We start from the raw sequence: 18,454 nt of genomic DNA, 5'->3' as shown, positions 1-18,454 counted from the left end.
TCCCCTGACTGCCCCAATCCCTCTCCACACCCCTGCCCCCTGACAGGTCCCCCCAGAACCCCCACCCCATCCAACCCTCCTGCTCCCTGTTTCTTGACTCGCCCCCAGCGCGGGGGAGGGAGCGGGGCTGGCCAATCAGGGCCGGCTGCCATGGGCAGGGGGGTGGCTTTCTGGGTGTAGCGGCACAAACAGCTCCTGCTCCCGTTTTGCTACCGGCGTGCTGAAGCTGCAGCGGGGGAGGGGCTTTTGCTGCCTGAGCCGCTCAATCCGGCGCGGTTGCCCTGTCAGCCGCTTTTGGGTCTTTAGATAGCCGTCCGGAGGGAAATCCCGGACATTTTTAGCTTTTTACAAATTCCCCCCGGACGGCTATTTAAAGACCCAAAAGCCGGACATGTCCGGGGAAACCCGGACGGATGGTAACCCTACCCATGAACCTTGCAGGCTTGGGTTTAAGACTCCTGAATGATGGTATTTTCTGCAACAAACAAAGTAAGGGTACTGCAAATAACACTTTCTTCATTTCCCACCTCTGATGCATCCTCTAGAGTAGGCCCATCCTGTGCACTAAATGAAGCAGGGGTCCCATTCATAAAAAACAAAAAGTAATAATGCAATTAAAGTCTGTATTGTAATGCATATGCACAGACAACCTGAATTCTGCCATTACTTAACTTTTGAGTGTTTGACTTTGCAACCGTAATAATGTTTTTAATGTAGTTTTTTGTGTGTAATTTCCTAGGTTTTTTAAAAAAGCAACTGGAAAAACAGATATGCCATCATACTGACACCCACATGGGTCATCAGCAGGGTTGAAACCTTTAGATGCATTACATAGAACTCTGCCACTTGAGTTAACAGAGTAATTGATAGCAGTAGTAGGTTGTTATCCTCCTTGTGGACCAGCACTAGCGGGGAATGAGACACTTTGCCAGAGGGTTTCACAGATATTTGCTGACAGCAGAGAAATAGTAAGATTTCAGAGATCTTGGGTTCCATTCCAGTCCCTGGAGGGGATTGTGCTCTACTGGGCACAGACTATTATGCCCATTCCCCCAAACATGGCCCTTTCTGCCCCTTCCTCTCCAATCTATTCCTATCCCAGTCCTGTCTCATCCCCATGCCTGGCTTTTCATCCCACTCCCATTCTCCTCACTTAGCCATTCCCAATCTCTACTCCTCAGGCTTCTCATCCTAGTTCCAGTCTCCTTGCCCAGTAAATCCCCCCTCGTCCCCAGGAATTCCCATCCCAGTCTCACCCCTCCCCACCCAGTCTGGGTAACCTTAGTAACCATTCCCAGTTGCTCCCCATCTGTCATCTCCTTGCACCCAGTCTCTCTCCACCCCACAGCCTCCAGTATCCCTCCCTAGGCTCCTCATCCAATCTCAATTCCCTCCAGGGACTCCTTGTCCCCATCTCTTTGCAGAGCAGTCCCATTTCTCTCGTCACACTGCTTCCTCATCAGATTTCCCCCACTTCCTTCCCACTGCCCTACTCATTCATAATCCCAGTCTCCTTGCCCAGCCAGTCCCAGTCTGCTCTCTTCCTCCTCATCCAGTCTCAATCTCTTTCACAGCCAGGGTTTCCCTGTTCTCTTCTGTTGTCTCTCTGACCAACCAGTCCTGATTTCTTCTGTTTCCCGCTGGCTCTCCTGGCCCAGCCAGTCCCAGTCTCCCTCCTGGTCCCCAGTCTCAGTCCCTTCTCCCACTACCCTCAGTCTCCCTACCTCTTCAGACTCCATGTACTAAGCAACTTCCCCCACCCTACCACCTGTTTTGGCTCTTGTCGCCTCTGCATTTGATTTAGGCAGCTTCCTCCCTGCAGTCTGGGACCAGCAGAGGGTGGGGGTGAGGGACCGTGATAGCACAGGAGAGAGACAGGCTACCTGCTCTCAGTTCTGGTGCCTGGACGCAGACCAACCAAGGCTTGGAGCAGCCAGAAACTGCAATTTCAGGGAAAACCCTGCTCAGCTCCCTGCAGCCACAGTCTGGAGCATGCTCACTGCAGGTGGAGTCTTCAGGGAATTAAGCTGCAAGTCTCTATTGAGCATGTGCAAACTGTGATTTTTAAAAAAATGTATAGCTTGGCCAAAGTTGGGCCAGTTTTCACAAGGATGGCAAAAGACGCACACTGACACAAAGGCCACCCTCCTTGCCAAATGTAAAGTCCTTGCTCCAAAGCATGGGGATGCTAGAGCTGCTAAAAGAAAAGGTAATTAGAGCCATATATTTTTCCTTAGCTTTGTACTTGGAAATAGCTAAACCATTCTGGCTGAAATTTTCCAAAAACCATTAACCTGGGACAAACACTCAGCATGGGAAATTTCAGCCCAAATGCTTAAAGCATGGCAACTGCAAACAGGGTCTTATAATGGAAAGAGCTGGGTAATCTCAATACTAGGCAGTGCTATCAGTCCCACCTATTGTCAGAATCATGGCAAATGCAAGTGCTTTGGTTTCATTTGCTACATATGTCATTGCTGCAGACCTTTCCTTAGCCTGAGTTCTCAGAGCCAGCATATGCCTTGTGGGCAAAGCAATCTATGATCCCAAATAAATTACCACACTACTTTCCTTCGGCCAGAAGATACCTGTTATTTTGTTTAGTAGAAAAGAAAATTAACGCCATCAATTTTATTCTGCCTGAAGCGAATAATCCTGACAGCAGGAGTTAGTTTCGCTACCATAGGAAAGCATAAAAAGTCAAATGTGCTCTTGCAAATGCAGTGTAAGATGCATCTAAATGAAAGTATGTATTCTAAAGCCTTCCTCCTCCCATTTATCACTAACATAATAATACCTTACAATTACAGAGCCTCCTTTCATCCAAAAGCACTTTACAAACTTAAACTCCTATGCAAACTCAATATCGGAACTCCACACAAAATGGAACCACCTCTGGGGTGAAACATGGCAGCTGATTAATAGGACAGCAACAACCCAAGCTCGGTGTGACTAAAACTGAGCTCTTCATCTTTCTCTGTTTCCCCCTTTTCTGTTAATGTTAGCAAACCTCCTGTCCCTCAGCCTGATGAGCCAGACCTAATTTTTCACACTGCTTTCTCCTCACCCTTCTCGATGCTGGCACAAAATCAGGAATCAGCCCACTGTAGACATAGCTATGTAGGGGCTTCTACAGGACTGAGCATCAGGAAATCTATGATGTTTGCACTTACCCTCTTCTGTGCTCCTCATTCTGCTGAGTTTGATTCCCCTCCATTCTAGGAAGTGGAATCTGTCAACTTGTTTTATAAACCGTATTTAATTTTGCTTCTGCAATGGCTTGCAATTACTTGGGGGCAGACTATTTGTAGCTAGGATGGAGTGAGATGGTCAGAGACTCAGCCACAGGAAATAATCAGGAAATAAAGACACCCCCTAATGATTTTGGCAGAAACAACATAAATAGCAAGACAGACTTTATGCTCCTTTTCCTTTGGCCATCGTTCGGAAGCTGCAGACACTGATTGCTCAGTAGATGGTGCTGTTGTTTCAGCAGGAATATTAATTTAGCACCGAATGCTGCAGTTATACCAACCCTATTACCAGCTTGAAAAAAGGGTCTGATCCTCAGCTGCTGCCTTAAGTGGAGCTACACTGATTTACACCACCTGAGGGTCTGGTTCAAAATGCTTTTCCTCCTGGACTCCCTATTCATGAGATGCATGCAGCAATCACTGTCAGGTGTGTTGATTTGTGAGGGGCTTTCTACTGGCATTAGAAGTCAAAACTATCCCCTTTTCTTCACTGCCTAATTTATAGTCGAAAGAATTTCAGATACAGATTTGGACCTGAAACGGAATGAACCCAAAACATAAAAATAGGCCCAAGCTGGGAAGGTTGCATCTGGATCCAAATATAGATTTTTTAAAAACTCACGGGCTTTTGCTCTACGGTGGAGGCATGGGAAACTCAGAGGCCATTGCCATGGACCATCTCCACATGGAACACGTATCCTTCCAAACAGCTTCCCAGTCTCTTTGAAAGGTTGGCTCCTAAGGGGGCCACTGACTGTGCCCCCTCTTCTGTACCTGCCATATATTCTGCTCCAGGGGAGGGTGTGAGTTACTGCAGACTTTGCTGGTGGTAATTTCCAACAGATTTTTGGAAATTTGCATGGCCCTGACTCTGCTCCTGAGTAGACCTGGTCAGGAACTTTTCAACACAACCAAAACTTTTTGTGGGAAGGTACCAGTTTCAACTAAACTTTTGTTGGGAAAGTTTCTTAGATCCAGGATGGAATTCCTGGGCAGAGGAGACCCCAGAATAGTAAATAACCTGATGGTTTGGGCATTCCTGTGGGATGTAGAAAACCACATTCAAGCCCCTGCTTTGCCTGATTCAGACCAGGGATTTGAATCTGCATCTCACACAGCCTGGTTGACTACCTCAACCAATGGATTATTGGCTATTCTGGGGCAGGTGTCTCCCAGTCTCTCCTATTGGAGCTGTTCTACTTTGTATAAATAATTAAATATTCATTGGGCAGAAAGCCAAAGAATGATGATAGCCCAGTGGTTGGGGTGCTCATCTGGGAAGTGGGTGACCAAGGGTTAAGTCACTGTTCTGCCTCATTCTCCTACCACCAAGGTGAGTGCCCTAACCATCAGTTATTGGTAAAGCTGTGAGTTTGTCACGGACGTCACGGAAAGTCACGGATTCCATGACTTTCCGTGACCTCCATGACTTCTGCAGTGGTTGGTATGCCTGGCTCAGGGGCAGCTCAGGCAACCTTTGCGCCAATCGCACCTGCTGCTGCTGGAACAGTCTCGGGCCACCATGCACCCCCCCCCCCAGCAGCAGAGTTTGGGTGTGGGAGGGGGCAGGGGGTTGGCCACAGGACAGGGGTTACCTGGGGGGCTCCCGAGAGGTGGCGACATCTCCCTCGCTCAGCTGCTAGTCAGAGGCAAGGCCAGGCAGCTCTGCACCCAGGAGGCTATTTTAGTCTATTCCAGTCTTATGGCTGGAGCCACCAGGTGGCGATCTCATTTAGTCTTACAATTTCTTTTTCTTACCATACTAGTAGTGTCCAGTCTTTGAGGAAATGCTGTATTGTTGTTAGTTATGCTTTGAAATTTCTTTTTGGGGAGCTGTGGCAAGCAGTAAGGCAGTTTCCTCTGTGCCTTAAATCCTCTAACTAGAGTCAATTCTTGGAGACAGAGTTGCTGTCTAAGAACTGGGCAATGATTCTTATGCTGAGGTTCCTGAAAGGGGGGATTGCCTGCATGCTGTTTGTGACCACCTCTGTTCAAGAACTTATGTATATAGTGTAAAATGAACACGCTGAACTAAGAATATACCCAGACTCTCATTTCTCTTCCAATGGGAAGCCAATCTGCAAGGCCTCTGCAACTTGACTGAGAGGTGACAATTCTGATCTATTCATATTCTGATCTTCTGCCAGTTAACATGGTATTTGAGCAGGAGAGCCACTGCTCTCTTGACACATTTTTCTCCTTTCTGCAGCATGCTGTGGAGGAGATCATGTGGCCCTCTGGGAGGAACTTCTGAGCTAGACAGGCAAACAAGTGATATGTGTGCTATAAATACTTAGAGAGACAGCCCAGATGAGATGTATGCATCTCTAGAAAGAGATTTTTGTGTTTGCTTTTTTGTGGTGATGGGTAACCTTATGAAAACCTAGATAGAGATGTATGCATAGAGAGAAGAGACTTAGAGGTGGGCAAAGAGGATATAATAAGTGGCGCTTTGGTTACAGAACAGAGCCATCATGTACAGTATCTTTGTGAAACTGGCTTAGAAAAACAATGTGTATTTGCGCAATTGTCTCCCTTGATTCTTCTTCTTAACAGGAGCAAATGTGAACATCACAACAAACAATCAGGATGAAGAGACTCCCCTGCACACAGCTGTACGTTTTGGCATCCCTGAACTGGTGGCATTTTACGTGGCCCAAGGAGCAAATGTTGATGCAGTCAATGCCCACATGGAAACTCCACTGGCCACTGCAGCTTACTGGGCCCTTCGCTTTAAAGAGCAGGTGTACAGCATGGAACACCACCTGATCTGTAGGATGCTGTTAGACTATAAAGCTGAAGTTAACTCTCGTGATGAAGATTTCAAATCACCACTCCACAAGGCTGCCTGGAACTGTGACCATGTGCTGATGCACGTACTGCTTGAGGCTGGGGCTGAAGCAAACCTGATGGACATCAATGGCTGTGCCCCCATACAATATGTTCTGAAAGTGACATCCGTGCGGCCAGCTGCCCAGCCTGAAATCTGCTACCAACTTTTACTGAATCATGGAGCAGCTAGAATATATCCTCCACAGTTCCACAAGGTGAAGGATGTATATGGTGAAATGGTGCTACTCTAGAGTAAAGTTAGAGTGAAGAGATGATATTTTGATCTGCTTTAGTTTTTAGGGACCAATTCAAAGTTCAGATTTGAGTTCAAATAAGGTTAGGGTTTGAATCAGGATTTCATGGTGCCAAAACCTTGTGACCTGTTCTTGTGAGACTTTGGCCCAAAATGACAAAAATCTTGCAAGATCAGCTGTTCTCATGAGATTTGCCCCTTCTCATTGTTCCAAGAGAGCTGCTACTAATGCCAGAAATAGACCCCTTTGGGTTTTGGAGCCAACCAGAAACCAAAACTGTAAGTGTTGGTTCAAATCTAAGGATTCAGATCTTCCCTCATTTCAGATATACTGATATGCCTTAGTCAAACCCCAGTTACTGGGCTCAATACAGGGGGAACCAGGTGACATTTAATGGTTTGTGATATATAAAGAAGGCTAGACAAGGTGATCTACCAGTCCCTTCTGGCCTTGAAATCCATGAATTTATGATGAATCATTTACCCCTGAAATTCGAAGGCATCACATTTGACTTTTAGTCCTTTTCTAACATGCAGTATGAATAGGTAAAGCCAAGGAAGAGGCTTGACTAGAGAGTGTGGGGAGGAAGATCAAAATATCACCCAAAGAATGTCTTGAGGTCTGCAAAGTCCAGGGCACTCATCAATATAGAGATATATGTCATTACTCCAGGCGAGGAGAGGGCTTTCTGTACTGAGTATGGAATACAATATGAACCTGTCGATGCTAGCACCTACGGTGTTTTCACCACTGTTTGAGGAAGTTCGTATGTCAAGCCCAGCTTGTTTTCATAGTATAGACTGGGCCTTCCCTTGAGAGAGTATTGCGTAGAGGACTGGGAGTCAGGCCTCCTGTGTCTTATTTTTGTCTCTGCCACTGACCTGCTGTGCAGGGACGGCTCCAGGCACCAGTGCAGGAAGCAGGTGCTTGGGGCGGCCAATGGAGAGGGGCGGCACGTCCTGGTCTTTGGTGGTAATTCGGCAGCGGGTCCCTCAGTCCCTCTCAGAGGGAAGGACCAGCTGCCGAATTGCTGCCGAAGAATTAAGCGGCGCGGTAGAGCTGCCGCCCAAGTGCCGCCGATCGCGGCTTTATGTTTGTTTGTTTTTCTTCACCACTTGGGGCGGCAAAAAAGCTGGAGCCGGCCCTGTGCTGTGTGATGGTGTGTCAAGTCTCCATGCCATCATTTAACCACCTGTAAAATACGTAATGTGATATTTTAGCTCATAAGGGTGCTCGGAGGCGTACATTATTAATGCTCGCACAAGGCTGTGCGGAAAGGTAAGCATCCAATAAATGCAAAGTGGTATTGCATGAATGTGAGCAAGGGCAGGATTTGGTCCACTCTCAATTAACAAGCCATAGTAGAGTCAGAACTGTGTCCAGGGCTCTTGCATGATTTAAAAGCTTGACTACCTATTTATAACAGTGTTATTTTCCTTCCTTTGTTTTACAGTGTTAGTCAGGGCAGGACTTTTGTTCATATTCAAGGACCTGTTCTCTGCTCAGGCATGCATGAAACTCCTGTGATTAACATTCATCAAAGTTATGCCCTATGTGGGGGAAGGGGAGTGGGGGAATTGTTAGTACATTTGTGACTGACAGCCTTGAGAAACGAGGGTGAAGATTGCTGCCATTCATGAAGGTACACTCTAACCCAGATGTGGCCTAATGGATAAGGCAGTGGGGTAGGAACTGTGAGAACTCTTTTCTATTCCTTACTGTGGCACTGATCTGCTGTGTGACCGGGGGCAAGTAATTCATCTGTTTTTCCTCTCCCACCTTCAGTCTGCCCTGTCTATTTAGATTGTAAATGGTCATTTCTTACTATGTCTTTGAACAGTGCCCAGCACAACAGGGCACAGATCTCAGCTGCTGCTGGTAGGTGCTAGTGAAATTTAAAGAATCATAATGTCTGCTTCCCTCTTGCAGGTGTTGCAGGCCTGTCATTCCCACCCGAAAGCCATTGAGGTTGTCATTAACTCATACGAATATGTCAAGTCAACATCAAAGTGGAGAGCAGCTATACCCGATGACGTCTTTGAGGTAAGCTTTTAAAGAGCTTCCACTTGTGTTTGCAATGTTTGCCTCCCTAACATTTCCACCCAGTCACAGAGAAGTGATTGTAATTACAGATAATGCTTTGGAAAGCCTAATCCAAGAGGACAGGACGAGTCTTTTATAAAATGGCTTGCACACAGAAACAGGAACAGAGAATGCAGTGCCGGTTCTAAGCAGTAGCCCTGAGAATTTCAGAGCTATATGGAATATTCAGGTCTACATTGCAACTTTAAGTGACAGTTCATTTTTGAACAGGGTATCGGAGGGAGCACACAGCAGGAAAAATAGAGATACGTGACATTTTTCATGTGGAAAGTTTTCTCACAGAAAAATACTGTATGGTCATCAATGATTTTTTTTCTTTGTCAGAAAATATATCTTCTGAGCCAAAAAAAACCCCTGATTTTCCATTAAGAAATATTAAAAACCCATTTTCATTTCAAACCAGCATTTTAAAATGAAATGACAAGCTTTGTTTCATTTGGACATAAAAAGTCACCATGTTTCTGATTTTCAGTTCAAAATAAGTAAACAGAAGGATTTGCCGCATCTACATGTCTCTTTGAAATGACAGATTTTCAGTTTTGACATTTCTCAGTCAGAACTTTTCATTCTATTAATTTCTTTTTTTGATATTTGAACTTCCTATTCGGATTTGGACCAGAAGCTAATTTCAAAATGTCAAAATTTCCTGTGGGATGGAAATTCCATTTTCGGTACTTGTCTAAGTAACAGTCCCTAGAGGAACTCTGGCTGAGCCAGGCACAGTTTCTCCAGGGCATGGGAGCTCCATTATCCTTTAAGTCAGTCTAGCATGTGTTGATCATGCCCCAGTTCATCTCTGCTGGCTAGGATGGAGGGAAGCGGATGGCTGTGGCTCCTTCCACTTTGGAAAGTTTAGTGCCATTGCTGCTGCTAGGGTTATGCAGTCTTTGCTGTCAAGGAGAGCAAGGATTGTGACTGTGGCTGACCTGTCTGCAGGGCCCTCAGTGAGTAGATTTCTAACATCAGTGAATAGTATAAAAATGCCATGTTGCGTCTATGTGACACTGCATGTTTTTGAGCCCTGTTATGGGATTTCTAGCAATTTGGTCATAGCTCCAGAAGGGAATTCATGACATGTATAGACATCCATGAATAAGGCTGCTGGATGAAAACAGAAGGGGCCTGGGCTTGGGGTAATTTAGGTGAAAAAATTCAGCATAGACATACCCTGAGTCTCCTCTGAAATCAGGAATAACTCCACTGAAGTCAATGGAGGAACATCAAGGTGAAGCTGGTATAAATGGGATGAATATTGTAATAGAATGAGCAACTGTATTATACTATTCTGCCACTAGGTGGCACTGTGTGTAAAATACTTTATTTAAAGGTAATCCTAGCCATACCTGGCAGTGCATTACAGGATCTTATGATGAACATATCTGGTGTGGATAAGCAAGCTCTTTAGCCAGTCCATATCTAGTACAGAAGTACATGACATGGTGTTAACAGTGGGATTAAGAACAGAAACAAAAGGAAAACAGCAACAAAGCTTGCAGCCAGAGGGAACAAAGGTTGCAGGATCTCATCAACATGCCACTCTTCAATGCCCTGGAGAATTTCAGCTTTGACAAACTTTCAGAATAGACAGACTGGAAGCAGTATTTTGCAAGATTTCACATTGCTACCATGCTCCACAAGGAAACTAATGAGTATCTTCTTTAATTTATGCTGTGGGGAAGCAAGCAGAGCATATCTTTAAATCCTTCTACTTTACTGACGACAGTCACAAAGATGACTATGAAAGGGTTCTGGCTATGTTTGATTCATACTTTATATCTCAGAGAACTATGAAAGAGCACGTTTTCACCAGAAAATTCAAGGACCAGGGGGAAATGGTGAATGTTTTATTGCAGCTCTGCATGCATTAGTTGAAAACTGATTTTGGGAAAGCAAAACATGAAAATACCAGAGACAGTCTTTCACAGATGCTACAATGAAGAGAGATCTAACTCTAGCCACAGCTATTCAAATAGCAAAGCAGCCTGAACTGGTGAGGCAGCAACAACATGGGTAACTTGCTAAACTTGACAAATAAGACACTAAGTTGGAAGCTGTGAACAGATGTAGCAGGAGTGCTAAAAGTCATTACCATAAGACCCCTGATGAAAAGAGAGAGAATTCTCAGGCTAAGAGGGACAAATTCCAGCCTACATGCACAAGGTGTGGAAAAAGTCATATCCTAAGAGATGATGCATGTCCAGCCAGAGACAGATGGTGTATTAAATGCAAGAAGTATGGACATTTTGCAGCTGTTTGCCACACCAAAGCAGTCAGGGAGTTGCCACACCAAAGCAGTCAGACAACCAAGAGCCATTGTTTCTGGGATCTATCACGTGTGAAGACATAGAGCCTTCCAGGAAAGTGAAATTGAATATTCATGGCAAGATTATTGATTTTAAAATTGACTCAGGAGTTGACATCACAGTTAGCTCAGAAGGGATTTACAATCACCTTCAACCCCTCCAAGCGCTGACATCATCTGACACAGCTTTCACTAGCCCTGAGGTATTCTGAATTGCATGGGCCAGTTCACTACAGAAACAACTTACAAAGACAGAAGCTATGCATTCAGAGTGCATGTGTTCAAAAGATCGAAGACCAACAACTTCCCCAGCCACAGCGTGGAAGCCATGATGGGCCTAATGAGAAAGGTGGAAGATTTGGATGGAGGATTTGATGATCTTGAACTTTTGAAAGGAGACCCAGCACAAATCCACTTAAGAGGCAATCTGAACTATACAGTGTACAAACACCTCTACCAGAGAGACCTTGGAAGAGACTAGTTACAGATTCATGCAAATTCAAAGGACATAATTACCTGTTCATTGGGAATTGTTTTCCCAGCTATATAGAAATTTTGTACCTGAAAGACATAATATGTCACAGTGTTATTGAGAAACTGAAGTGCATGGTTGCTCACATCAGTATTCCAGAACAACAAATGATGGGTGATGGACCACAATTCACTGCAGCAGCATTTAAGACATTCCAAATGAAATATGATTTTGATCATATTATTAGAAGCCCACATTACCCGCAAACGAATGGAGAGGCTGAGAGTGCTGTCCAGGCAGCCAAGAAAATCCTACAGTAGGAAGATCCAGTCCTTGCTCTTCTGAGCATAGGCGTAGTTTGACTTCTATATTTGGGTCAGGGCTGGGGCCAGCTCCACATGGCAGGGCCCGGAAAAGGAGTGCCACCTCCACCCCCTGACTCCTCTTAGCAGGCCACCCAGCCTGTCTGGGTTGAGCAGGGGGCACAACCAAAAATTCTAACTCAAAAGGGGAGTCAGGGGCTCAGCTCAAAAACTTTGAAAACCACTGAAAGTAGGGTGCATGCAGGGGGTAGCTAGGGGCTGTGTGCAGTGAGGGGTGCAGGGAGGAGCTGTGTGCTGGGAGGGCCCCCTTGTGGTTGCTGTTCCCTGAGGGCCCTGTCAACCCCAGAGCGTGGTTCTGCCCCACCTCCAGGCAGATCTTACCCACTGCATGGGCAGTCAAAGGGGGCTGGGAGTTTAGGAGTATCCACAGCCCTGGACACCAGCAGTAGGAGATGGGGGAGCAACACGGCTGCCTGCTCCATGGCACCAGCCAGAGAAGCAGCCGCCCTGCACTGCCCAGCTCTGGTTTCCTGCCTCCGACCTGACCATGGTGTGGGGTGTCAGGGAGGGGAAGCAGAAGAGGGGTGTGTGTGTGTGTGTGTGTGTGTGTGTGTGTGTGTGTGTGTGTGTAGCTGCCCCTGGGCCTGCACCACTCTGGTTAAGGCACTGCAGTTTGGGGGGACAATGCCCCCACCATACCTCCCCCAAATGCCGCTCATGCTTCAAGTTACAGATCTACACCAATAGTGGCTACTGGATATAGTCCAGCACAACTCCTGATGGGAAGACAACTCAGAATTACTGGTCCTATTTTGGAAAAGAACCTATCTCCATAGTGGCCAGAAAGAGAGAAGCCAAATCGGATAAAAAGGTTAAGTGAGTTTATGAACACTTTTACAACAGACGTCACTCAGTTAGAGAACTGCCGGGTCTAGAACATGGTGATTGTGTTTATGTCAAATTGGATGGAGAAAAAGGATGGACAACTCCAGGTGCTGTAAAGAGAAAGAATTCAGCACCTAGATCAAATGCGATCAAGTCCAGTGGTGAAGAGTTCAACAGAAGTCATTGACATCTACAATTTGTTCCTCAGAAAGAACAATCAACAGAGCAAACTCTACAAAAGGCAGATACAGAACAAGAAGAAGACTCAAGACAGTCGTTGCTACTAATGGCCAGCCAGATGACCAAGCTGTTACATGTTTGGGTCACGTAATTAGAAAACCAGCATGATATTGAGACACTTAACAGACTGATAGCTACTGAACTTCAAAGATAATGTGATAGTGTAAATACTGTAAATGGTAGGAAAGTAGATCTTAAAGGGGGAGATGTAATGGAATGCCAAACTGTAGTATACTGTTCTGCCTCTAGGTGGCACTGTGTATAAAATACTTTATTTAAAGCTAATCTTATTAAAGCCATACCTGGCAGTGCATTAAAGGATTTTATGATGAACACATCTGGTGTATATAAGCAAGCTCTTTAGCCAGGCCATATCTGGTACCAAAATGCATGACAAATATCAGACCCAAAGATACTTTCAGCTGTTCTTAAACTCAGGTAACCCTGAAAGTCTGAGCCAGATGTAACAGTCTCACTTAGGGTATGTCTGCATTTCAATCATGCTAGTTTGGGTACTAGTAGTAATGAAGCCACACAGTATGGGCTTCAACATGGGCTGTACAAGCATACCTGGAACCCGGAGTAATTATTGCAGCGGCTGGTCTGCGATAAAGTCTGTGCTGCCGCAGCTTCACTGCTACCAGTATTTGAGCTAGATTAAAGCTAGTTTAGGTGTGTCTACACAAGTTGGAATCATGTCCCTGATGTGGTGTAGACACACACTTAAATGCCACCGCTCAGTAAAATGAATGTCATTGCTGCAAAATGTATCATAGAACCATGAGATGGTTATAAGTGTTTTCTCCAGATTTGCCCAGTTTAATGGGAGACAGGGTCTTATTGACCTAAAATACATTTTGTTTTGTCTTTGCAGAGGCACAGAGATTTCTACGACTCTCTGTTCACCGTATGCAGTAATTCACCACGGTCGCTCCTGCATTTATCTAGATGTGCTATTAGACGAATATTGTTCAAAAGATGCCACAAAGGAGTCCCTTCACTTTCCATTCCACCTCCATTGAAGAAGTACTTGCTTTTAGAACCAGAAGGAATCATTTATTAAGTCTTAGCAAAGCAGACTGATAGTACCTGCAATCTCTGGGTCTGCACACATATGGAGGGAATTACCATCAGAAAGTTTTCACTAGGGAAGGTCAAAGTTCCTGGCAAAATTCTTATGCAAAGAAGGATCTGGTTTCATAAATACCAATGCCGAACTGCTCTCTCCATTATATGTACTGATCCTTTGTTCAATCTAGTTTTAAATTAACTGAACCAAGTGCGACTTCCACCACTTCACTTAGGTAATGATTCCACTGTCTATTAGGTATCACTGCTGAGAATGTTTTCCAGATATCCAACACAAACTGCCCTTGATTTTGTTTCAATTTAGTTTTTTTCAACCATCATCTCAGGAAGAACAAAACAGGATAGTGTCAGAAAAATATCTTTCTCATCAGAGTCAGCTACATCTTTCTCCAGAAAGAAAAAGATCAAAGGGCTTTGAATGAGGCCCATAGACTGAGTTCTGTATTTTAAGTTGTTTTCCTATGGATTGCCACTGAATTGGATGTTAGTTTATTATATGCTGCATTGCATCATATCATATAAAGTTTTGTCATTCACTGTAATTACATCTTTGTGCAAGTGGAGCAAAGAAGAGATTAGCAGTGTTTACGTTCATATCTGTGTGTGATGAAATTCCTACTTGTGTGCGTAACGTGTATCATTCAGTAAACTTGCACGCTGCTGAAGAGTTCACCATCACGGCTGAACTGCATCATATGGTAACTGTGGAAGGTCACCATTTCAGCTCAGCCCACAGCTCATAAATTCAGGTCCTAGAGAGGAATCTGGAGAAATTGCTGAGCTGATGGTACTGCAGATCTTTTTACTAGCTGTATCTCGTTTGTCCACATCAGGCCAGATCCTGCATGGTACCGAAGAAGAGTACCTGGTAAAAAAACACAGGTAAAAAGAGTAGGTCTGTGGCACAGAGAACCTGATTCTGAGGTAATGAGTGATGCTGTATCCTGCCTAATAGCAGAAAAAAGGCGTAGGGGGGAATGCATAGCAAAGTGTCCTTTTAGTATGATGAGAATCATGCATAAGCCCATGTCTCCTCAGAGAATGGAGAGAGAGAGCAGCCATATAGGGGGCTTGAGCCTTAGCGCCATATAGGATTTGTCTACACTGCAATTAAAAACCAGCGGCTGACCTGTGCCCGCTGACTCAGGCTTACTGGGTTAGGGCTGATTCATTGCAGGGTAGATGTTCGGGCTGGGGCTGGAGCCCAGGCTGTAGGACCCTCTGAGGAGGGAAGCCCCAGAGCACAGGCTGCAACCCGAGCCTGAATGTCTACACCTCAGCTAAACAGCCCCACAGCCTGAGCCCCGCGAGCCTGAGTCAGCTGTCATGGGTCAGCTGTGGGTGTTTAACTGCAGTGCAGACCTACCTCAGTGTGCACTACTATGCCTAGCACTTTAATTCAGATGCACCCCTGAAGAGCAACAGCTTACCACAGCCTGCTGTGCACCGATGACAAGAACTTACTGGATCAACCCTGTAAAGTAAAGCAGAATGATTACAGCACGCTTGGCTCCTTCTTATTTAGCCTGAGTAATAGGAGTTGCATTTCAGTCAGAGAGGTGGTATGGTCTGAGAGGTGAGGTGCCTCCATTTTATTACTGGCTCTGCTACTGAGGTTTTGTCGAATCCTGGTCTGGTCACTTATCTCCCCTATGCTTCAGTTTCTCCATCTATATAAAGGGGGCAACAATCCCTCACTCACCGAGTGTGATAGGTTATGCCCCTTAGGAAGCCACCTGATGTGCTGAGATACCACTGAGTCTACCTGTTCTGCCAGCATGGGCCTCCTTTAACCTGTCTTGCTGAGCCAGGCTATTAAAGCCTCCTCCAGCACACACACAGGCAGGGCCACACCCAGCTGCAGATCAGCTCTGAGAAATCTCAGTTTAAGGGACTTGCTCCAGCACTCTGCTGCTCACTCCTTTTAAGGGGTACAAACCCAAGGGTTTTATGAAATTCGCCTCCTCCCACAATGTGGAGAGAGGTGTGCACACTTCTTGTCCCCCCAGTTAGAAATTACAGAAACTGGGTTTAATAATAAGCAAAACAAATTTTATTAACTATAAAAGGCAGATTTTAAGTGTTAAAAGGGGAAACAAACAGAACAAAGCAGATTACTAAGCAAATGAAATCAAACACGCAAACTAAGCTAGTTTCACTAAAGAAATAGTATTTCTCACCCTAGATATTGTTGCAGGCACTTTGCAAAGTTTCTGTGGTTCAGAGTTCCAGTTATATTCCTTTTCAGTCTGGACCCCTGTCTCAGTCTGGACTCCCCCCTTGCGTTCCCTTCAGGTGACTTTTGCAGTCTTTCTTCTTGGGCAGACAGCCATGGAGAGGAGGAGACCTGTTGGCCTTCCGCCCCACCCTTAAATAGGATTTACATAAGGCAGGAATCCTCCATTTCCCAAACTTGACCCCCCTTCCCTTACAGTGGAAAGTTACAAGAAGTCCCAGGCAATGTTTTAGTATCAGGTGAAGACCACTTGACTCTAGTATCACAGCCAGGGCTGGCTCCAGGAACCAGCTTACCAAGCAGGTGCTTGGGGCAGCCACTTCGGAGAGGGGCGGCACATCCAGCTGTTCGGCGGCAATTTGGCGGACGGTCCCTCACTCCTGCTCGGAGCGAAGGACCTCCTGCCGAATTGTCGCCGCAGATTGCGATCGCGGCTTTTTTTGTTTGTTTGTTTTTGTTTTTTGTTTGGCTGCTTGGGGCGGCCAAAACCCTGGAGCCGGCCCTGATCACAGCATCCATGAGTCCGTGGCAGTACGGAGTGTCCATAGGAAGGCCAAGTTTTTCACAGTCCATTGTCCTCACTGATGGGCCATCTGCCCTGTCTGGCTTTTCCATTGTTGTACCTGAAGTGTTAGCAGTGGGTGTCACCTAAAGTAGCATAGTTGAAATACACATACATAGTCAATTCCTAACTTCATTAAACAGGCATACAAATTGGATAATTGCATTCAGTAAATCATAACCTTTCCAATGATATCTCACATGAGCCATCTATAGTATATCTCAGTTATGTCATATTCATGTGATCAGCATATTTTCATAAAGAATATGGAATACCATGTCACACTGGGGTGTTGTGAGGCTGAATTAATTCATGTAGATGCAATGCTTTAAGTTCCTTCATGAAAAGCACTACCTACAAGAAATATAAAGGATTTGCTCTGTGTGTGTGCGCGTGCCCTGAGTCATTCTCTGCAGGAAGCTAGATGAATGGACTGAGATGAATCTCTCAGCCCCTGGGATGATGGGGGAGCACGTAGGGCAGAAGGAGCCCATAGAATATATGTTAGAGTATGGCCATATTGTAACCTGACCTGCACATACTTCTTTATCTATTTTGTGCTCTTCAATCTGTCGGGTTCATACTAATTACTTTAGACTCAGCAAAAGGGACTGTGCTAAGAGAGGCCTGGGCTCAGAACAGGACTGGGAGCTGGAAACTCCTAGGATCTGATTGCAGCACTGAGTCTGAGGCCTTGTTTTGTGGAGGTGGTGGTGATTGTTGTGTGTATTGTAGCTGACTTCTTCACGGTAGAGCCCAGAGTATGCTAGGAGTTTTCCAGACATATGAGAAAGGCCAGCCTGCTTGATTTCTCTGCCTCACTTTACTTGTCTTAAAATGGAGATAGCAACACTTGCAGAGATGAGTGGAGCAGTTAATATTTAGAAAACCCTTTGACGATTGAAAGCACTGTATGGAAGGGCTAAGTATTATCATTATGTTATTATTAAAGCAGTTTGACCTAACAACTCACCTACCTTGAAAGTTTTCCTATAGTATAGTTCCCACCTTCCAGATGCCTGAATTGTATTTTTAAACCAATCTTTACTATAGCCAAATTTAAAAATGAAACAATAATAATCATACCTAGATCTTATAAAGCACTTTTCATCAGTAGATAGAAGGAGGTCAGCATCATTATCCCCATTTTACAGATGGGAAAACAGAGGCACAGGGCAGCGATGTGATTTGCTCAAGGTCACCCGGCAGGCCATTGACAGACCTGGGACTATAACCCAGCCCTGCTGAATGTCAGGCCAGTGCTCTAGCCACTAGGCTTACCTGATTTACTTTTGTTTCATCTTGCTGTGAATTAAGTCAGCGAATGTGCACTGGGATAGGACAGAACACTGGTTTGTTTATATTTAGCTAGACAAGAACTCAGCTTGTTATTTAACATTGTCTGGTTCGGGCAGACACTTTTAAAGAAGAATAGCACTGACCATTAAAAAAAAAATGATTTCCCTTGTGAATAAAATGGGGCATGTAGTGTACTGAGTGTTTACAGGGCCCCCTACTTACTGAAACTAAGCAAGGATTCTTGAAAGGTCTCAGTGATATTGAACTTTATTAATGTTTTCATAGACATGGCCGGGAATGGCGAACCGCGGCCACTGGGAGCTGCGAGCGGCTGTACCTGCGGACGCTCAGGTAAACAAAGCATCTCGCGGCCCGCCACCCTGAACAAGCCGCGAACCAAGTTTGGGAACCCCTGCACTAAGGCCTAGTCTACACTAGCACTCTAAGTCGATGTAAGTTATGCTAATTAAGTTACATAAGTATTGTAACTTAAGTCAATGTAGCTTACATCGACTTAAAGTGATGTCTACCCTGTTCTGTCGATGGAAGACGCTCTCCTGTCAACGTAGCTTCCGCCTCTTGTTGAGGTGGATTAATTAAAAT

The 18,454-nt window shown here is 45.2% G+C and overlaps 1 protein-coding gene across 1 annotated transcript in view; it reads left to right on the top strand.

The window, feature by feature from the left end:
• The window catches only part of ASB4 (ankyrin repeat and SOCS box containing 4), a 21,532-nt gene extending 7,804 nt beyond the window's left edge, over positions 1-13,728 (top strand). The window contains exons 3-5 of the mRNA XM_024212872.1: positions 5,811-6,301; positions 8,270-8,383; positions 13,540-13,728. Of these exons, the coding sequence (XP_024068640.1) occupies positions 5,811-6,301; positions 8,270-8,383; positions 13,540-13,728 (794 nt within the window). The remainder of the gene's footprint in view (positions 1-5,810; positions 6,302-8,269; positions 8,384-13,539) is intronic.
• Positions 13,729-18,454: the final 4,726 nt, after the last annotated feature.

The sequence above is a fragment of the Terrapene carolina genome, unplaced genomic scaffold (assembly GCF_002925995.2).
Source record: "Terrapene carolina triunguis isolate 2854851 unplaced genomic scaffold, T_m_triunguis-2.0 Scaffold84, whole genome shotgun sequence".
NCBI classification, from domain to species: domain Eukaryota; kingdom Metazoa; phylum Chordata; order Testudines; family Emydidae; genus Terrapene; species Terrapene triunguis.
This window is presented reverse-complemented; position numbering and strand designations above follow the sequence as displayed.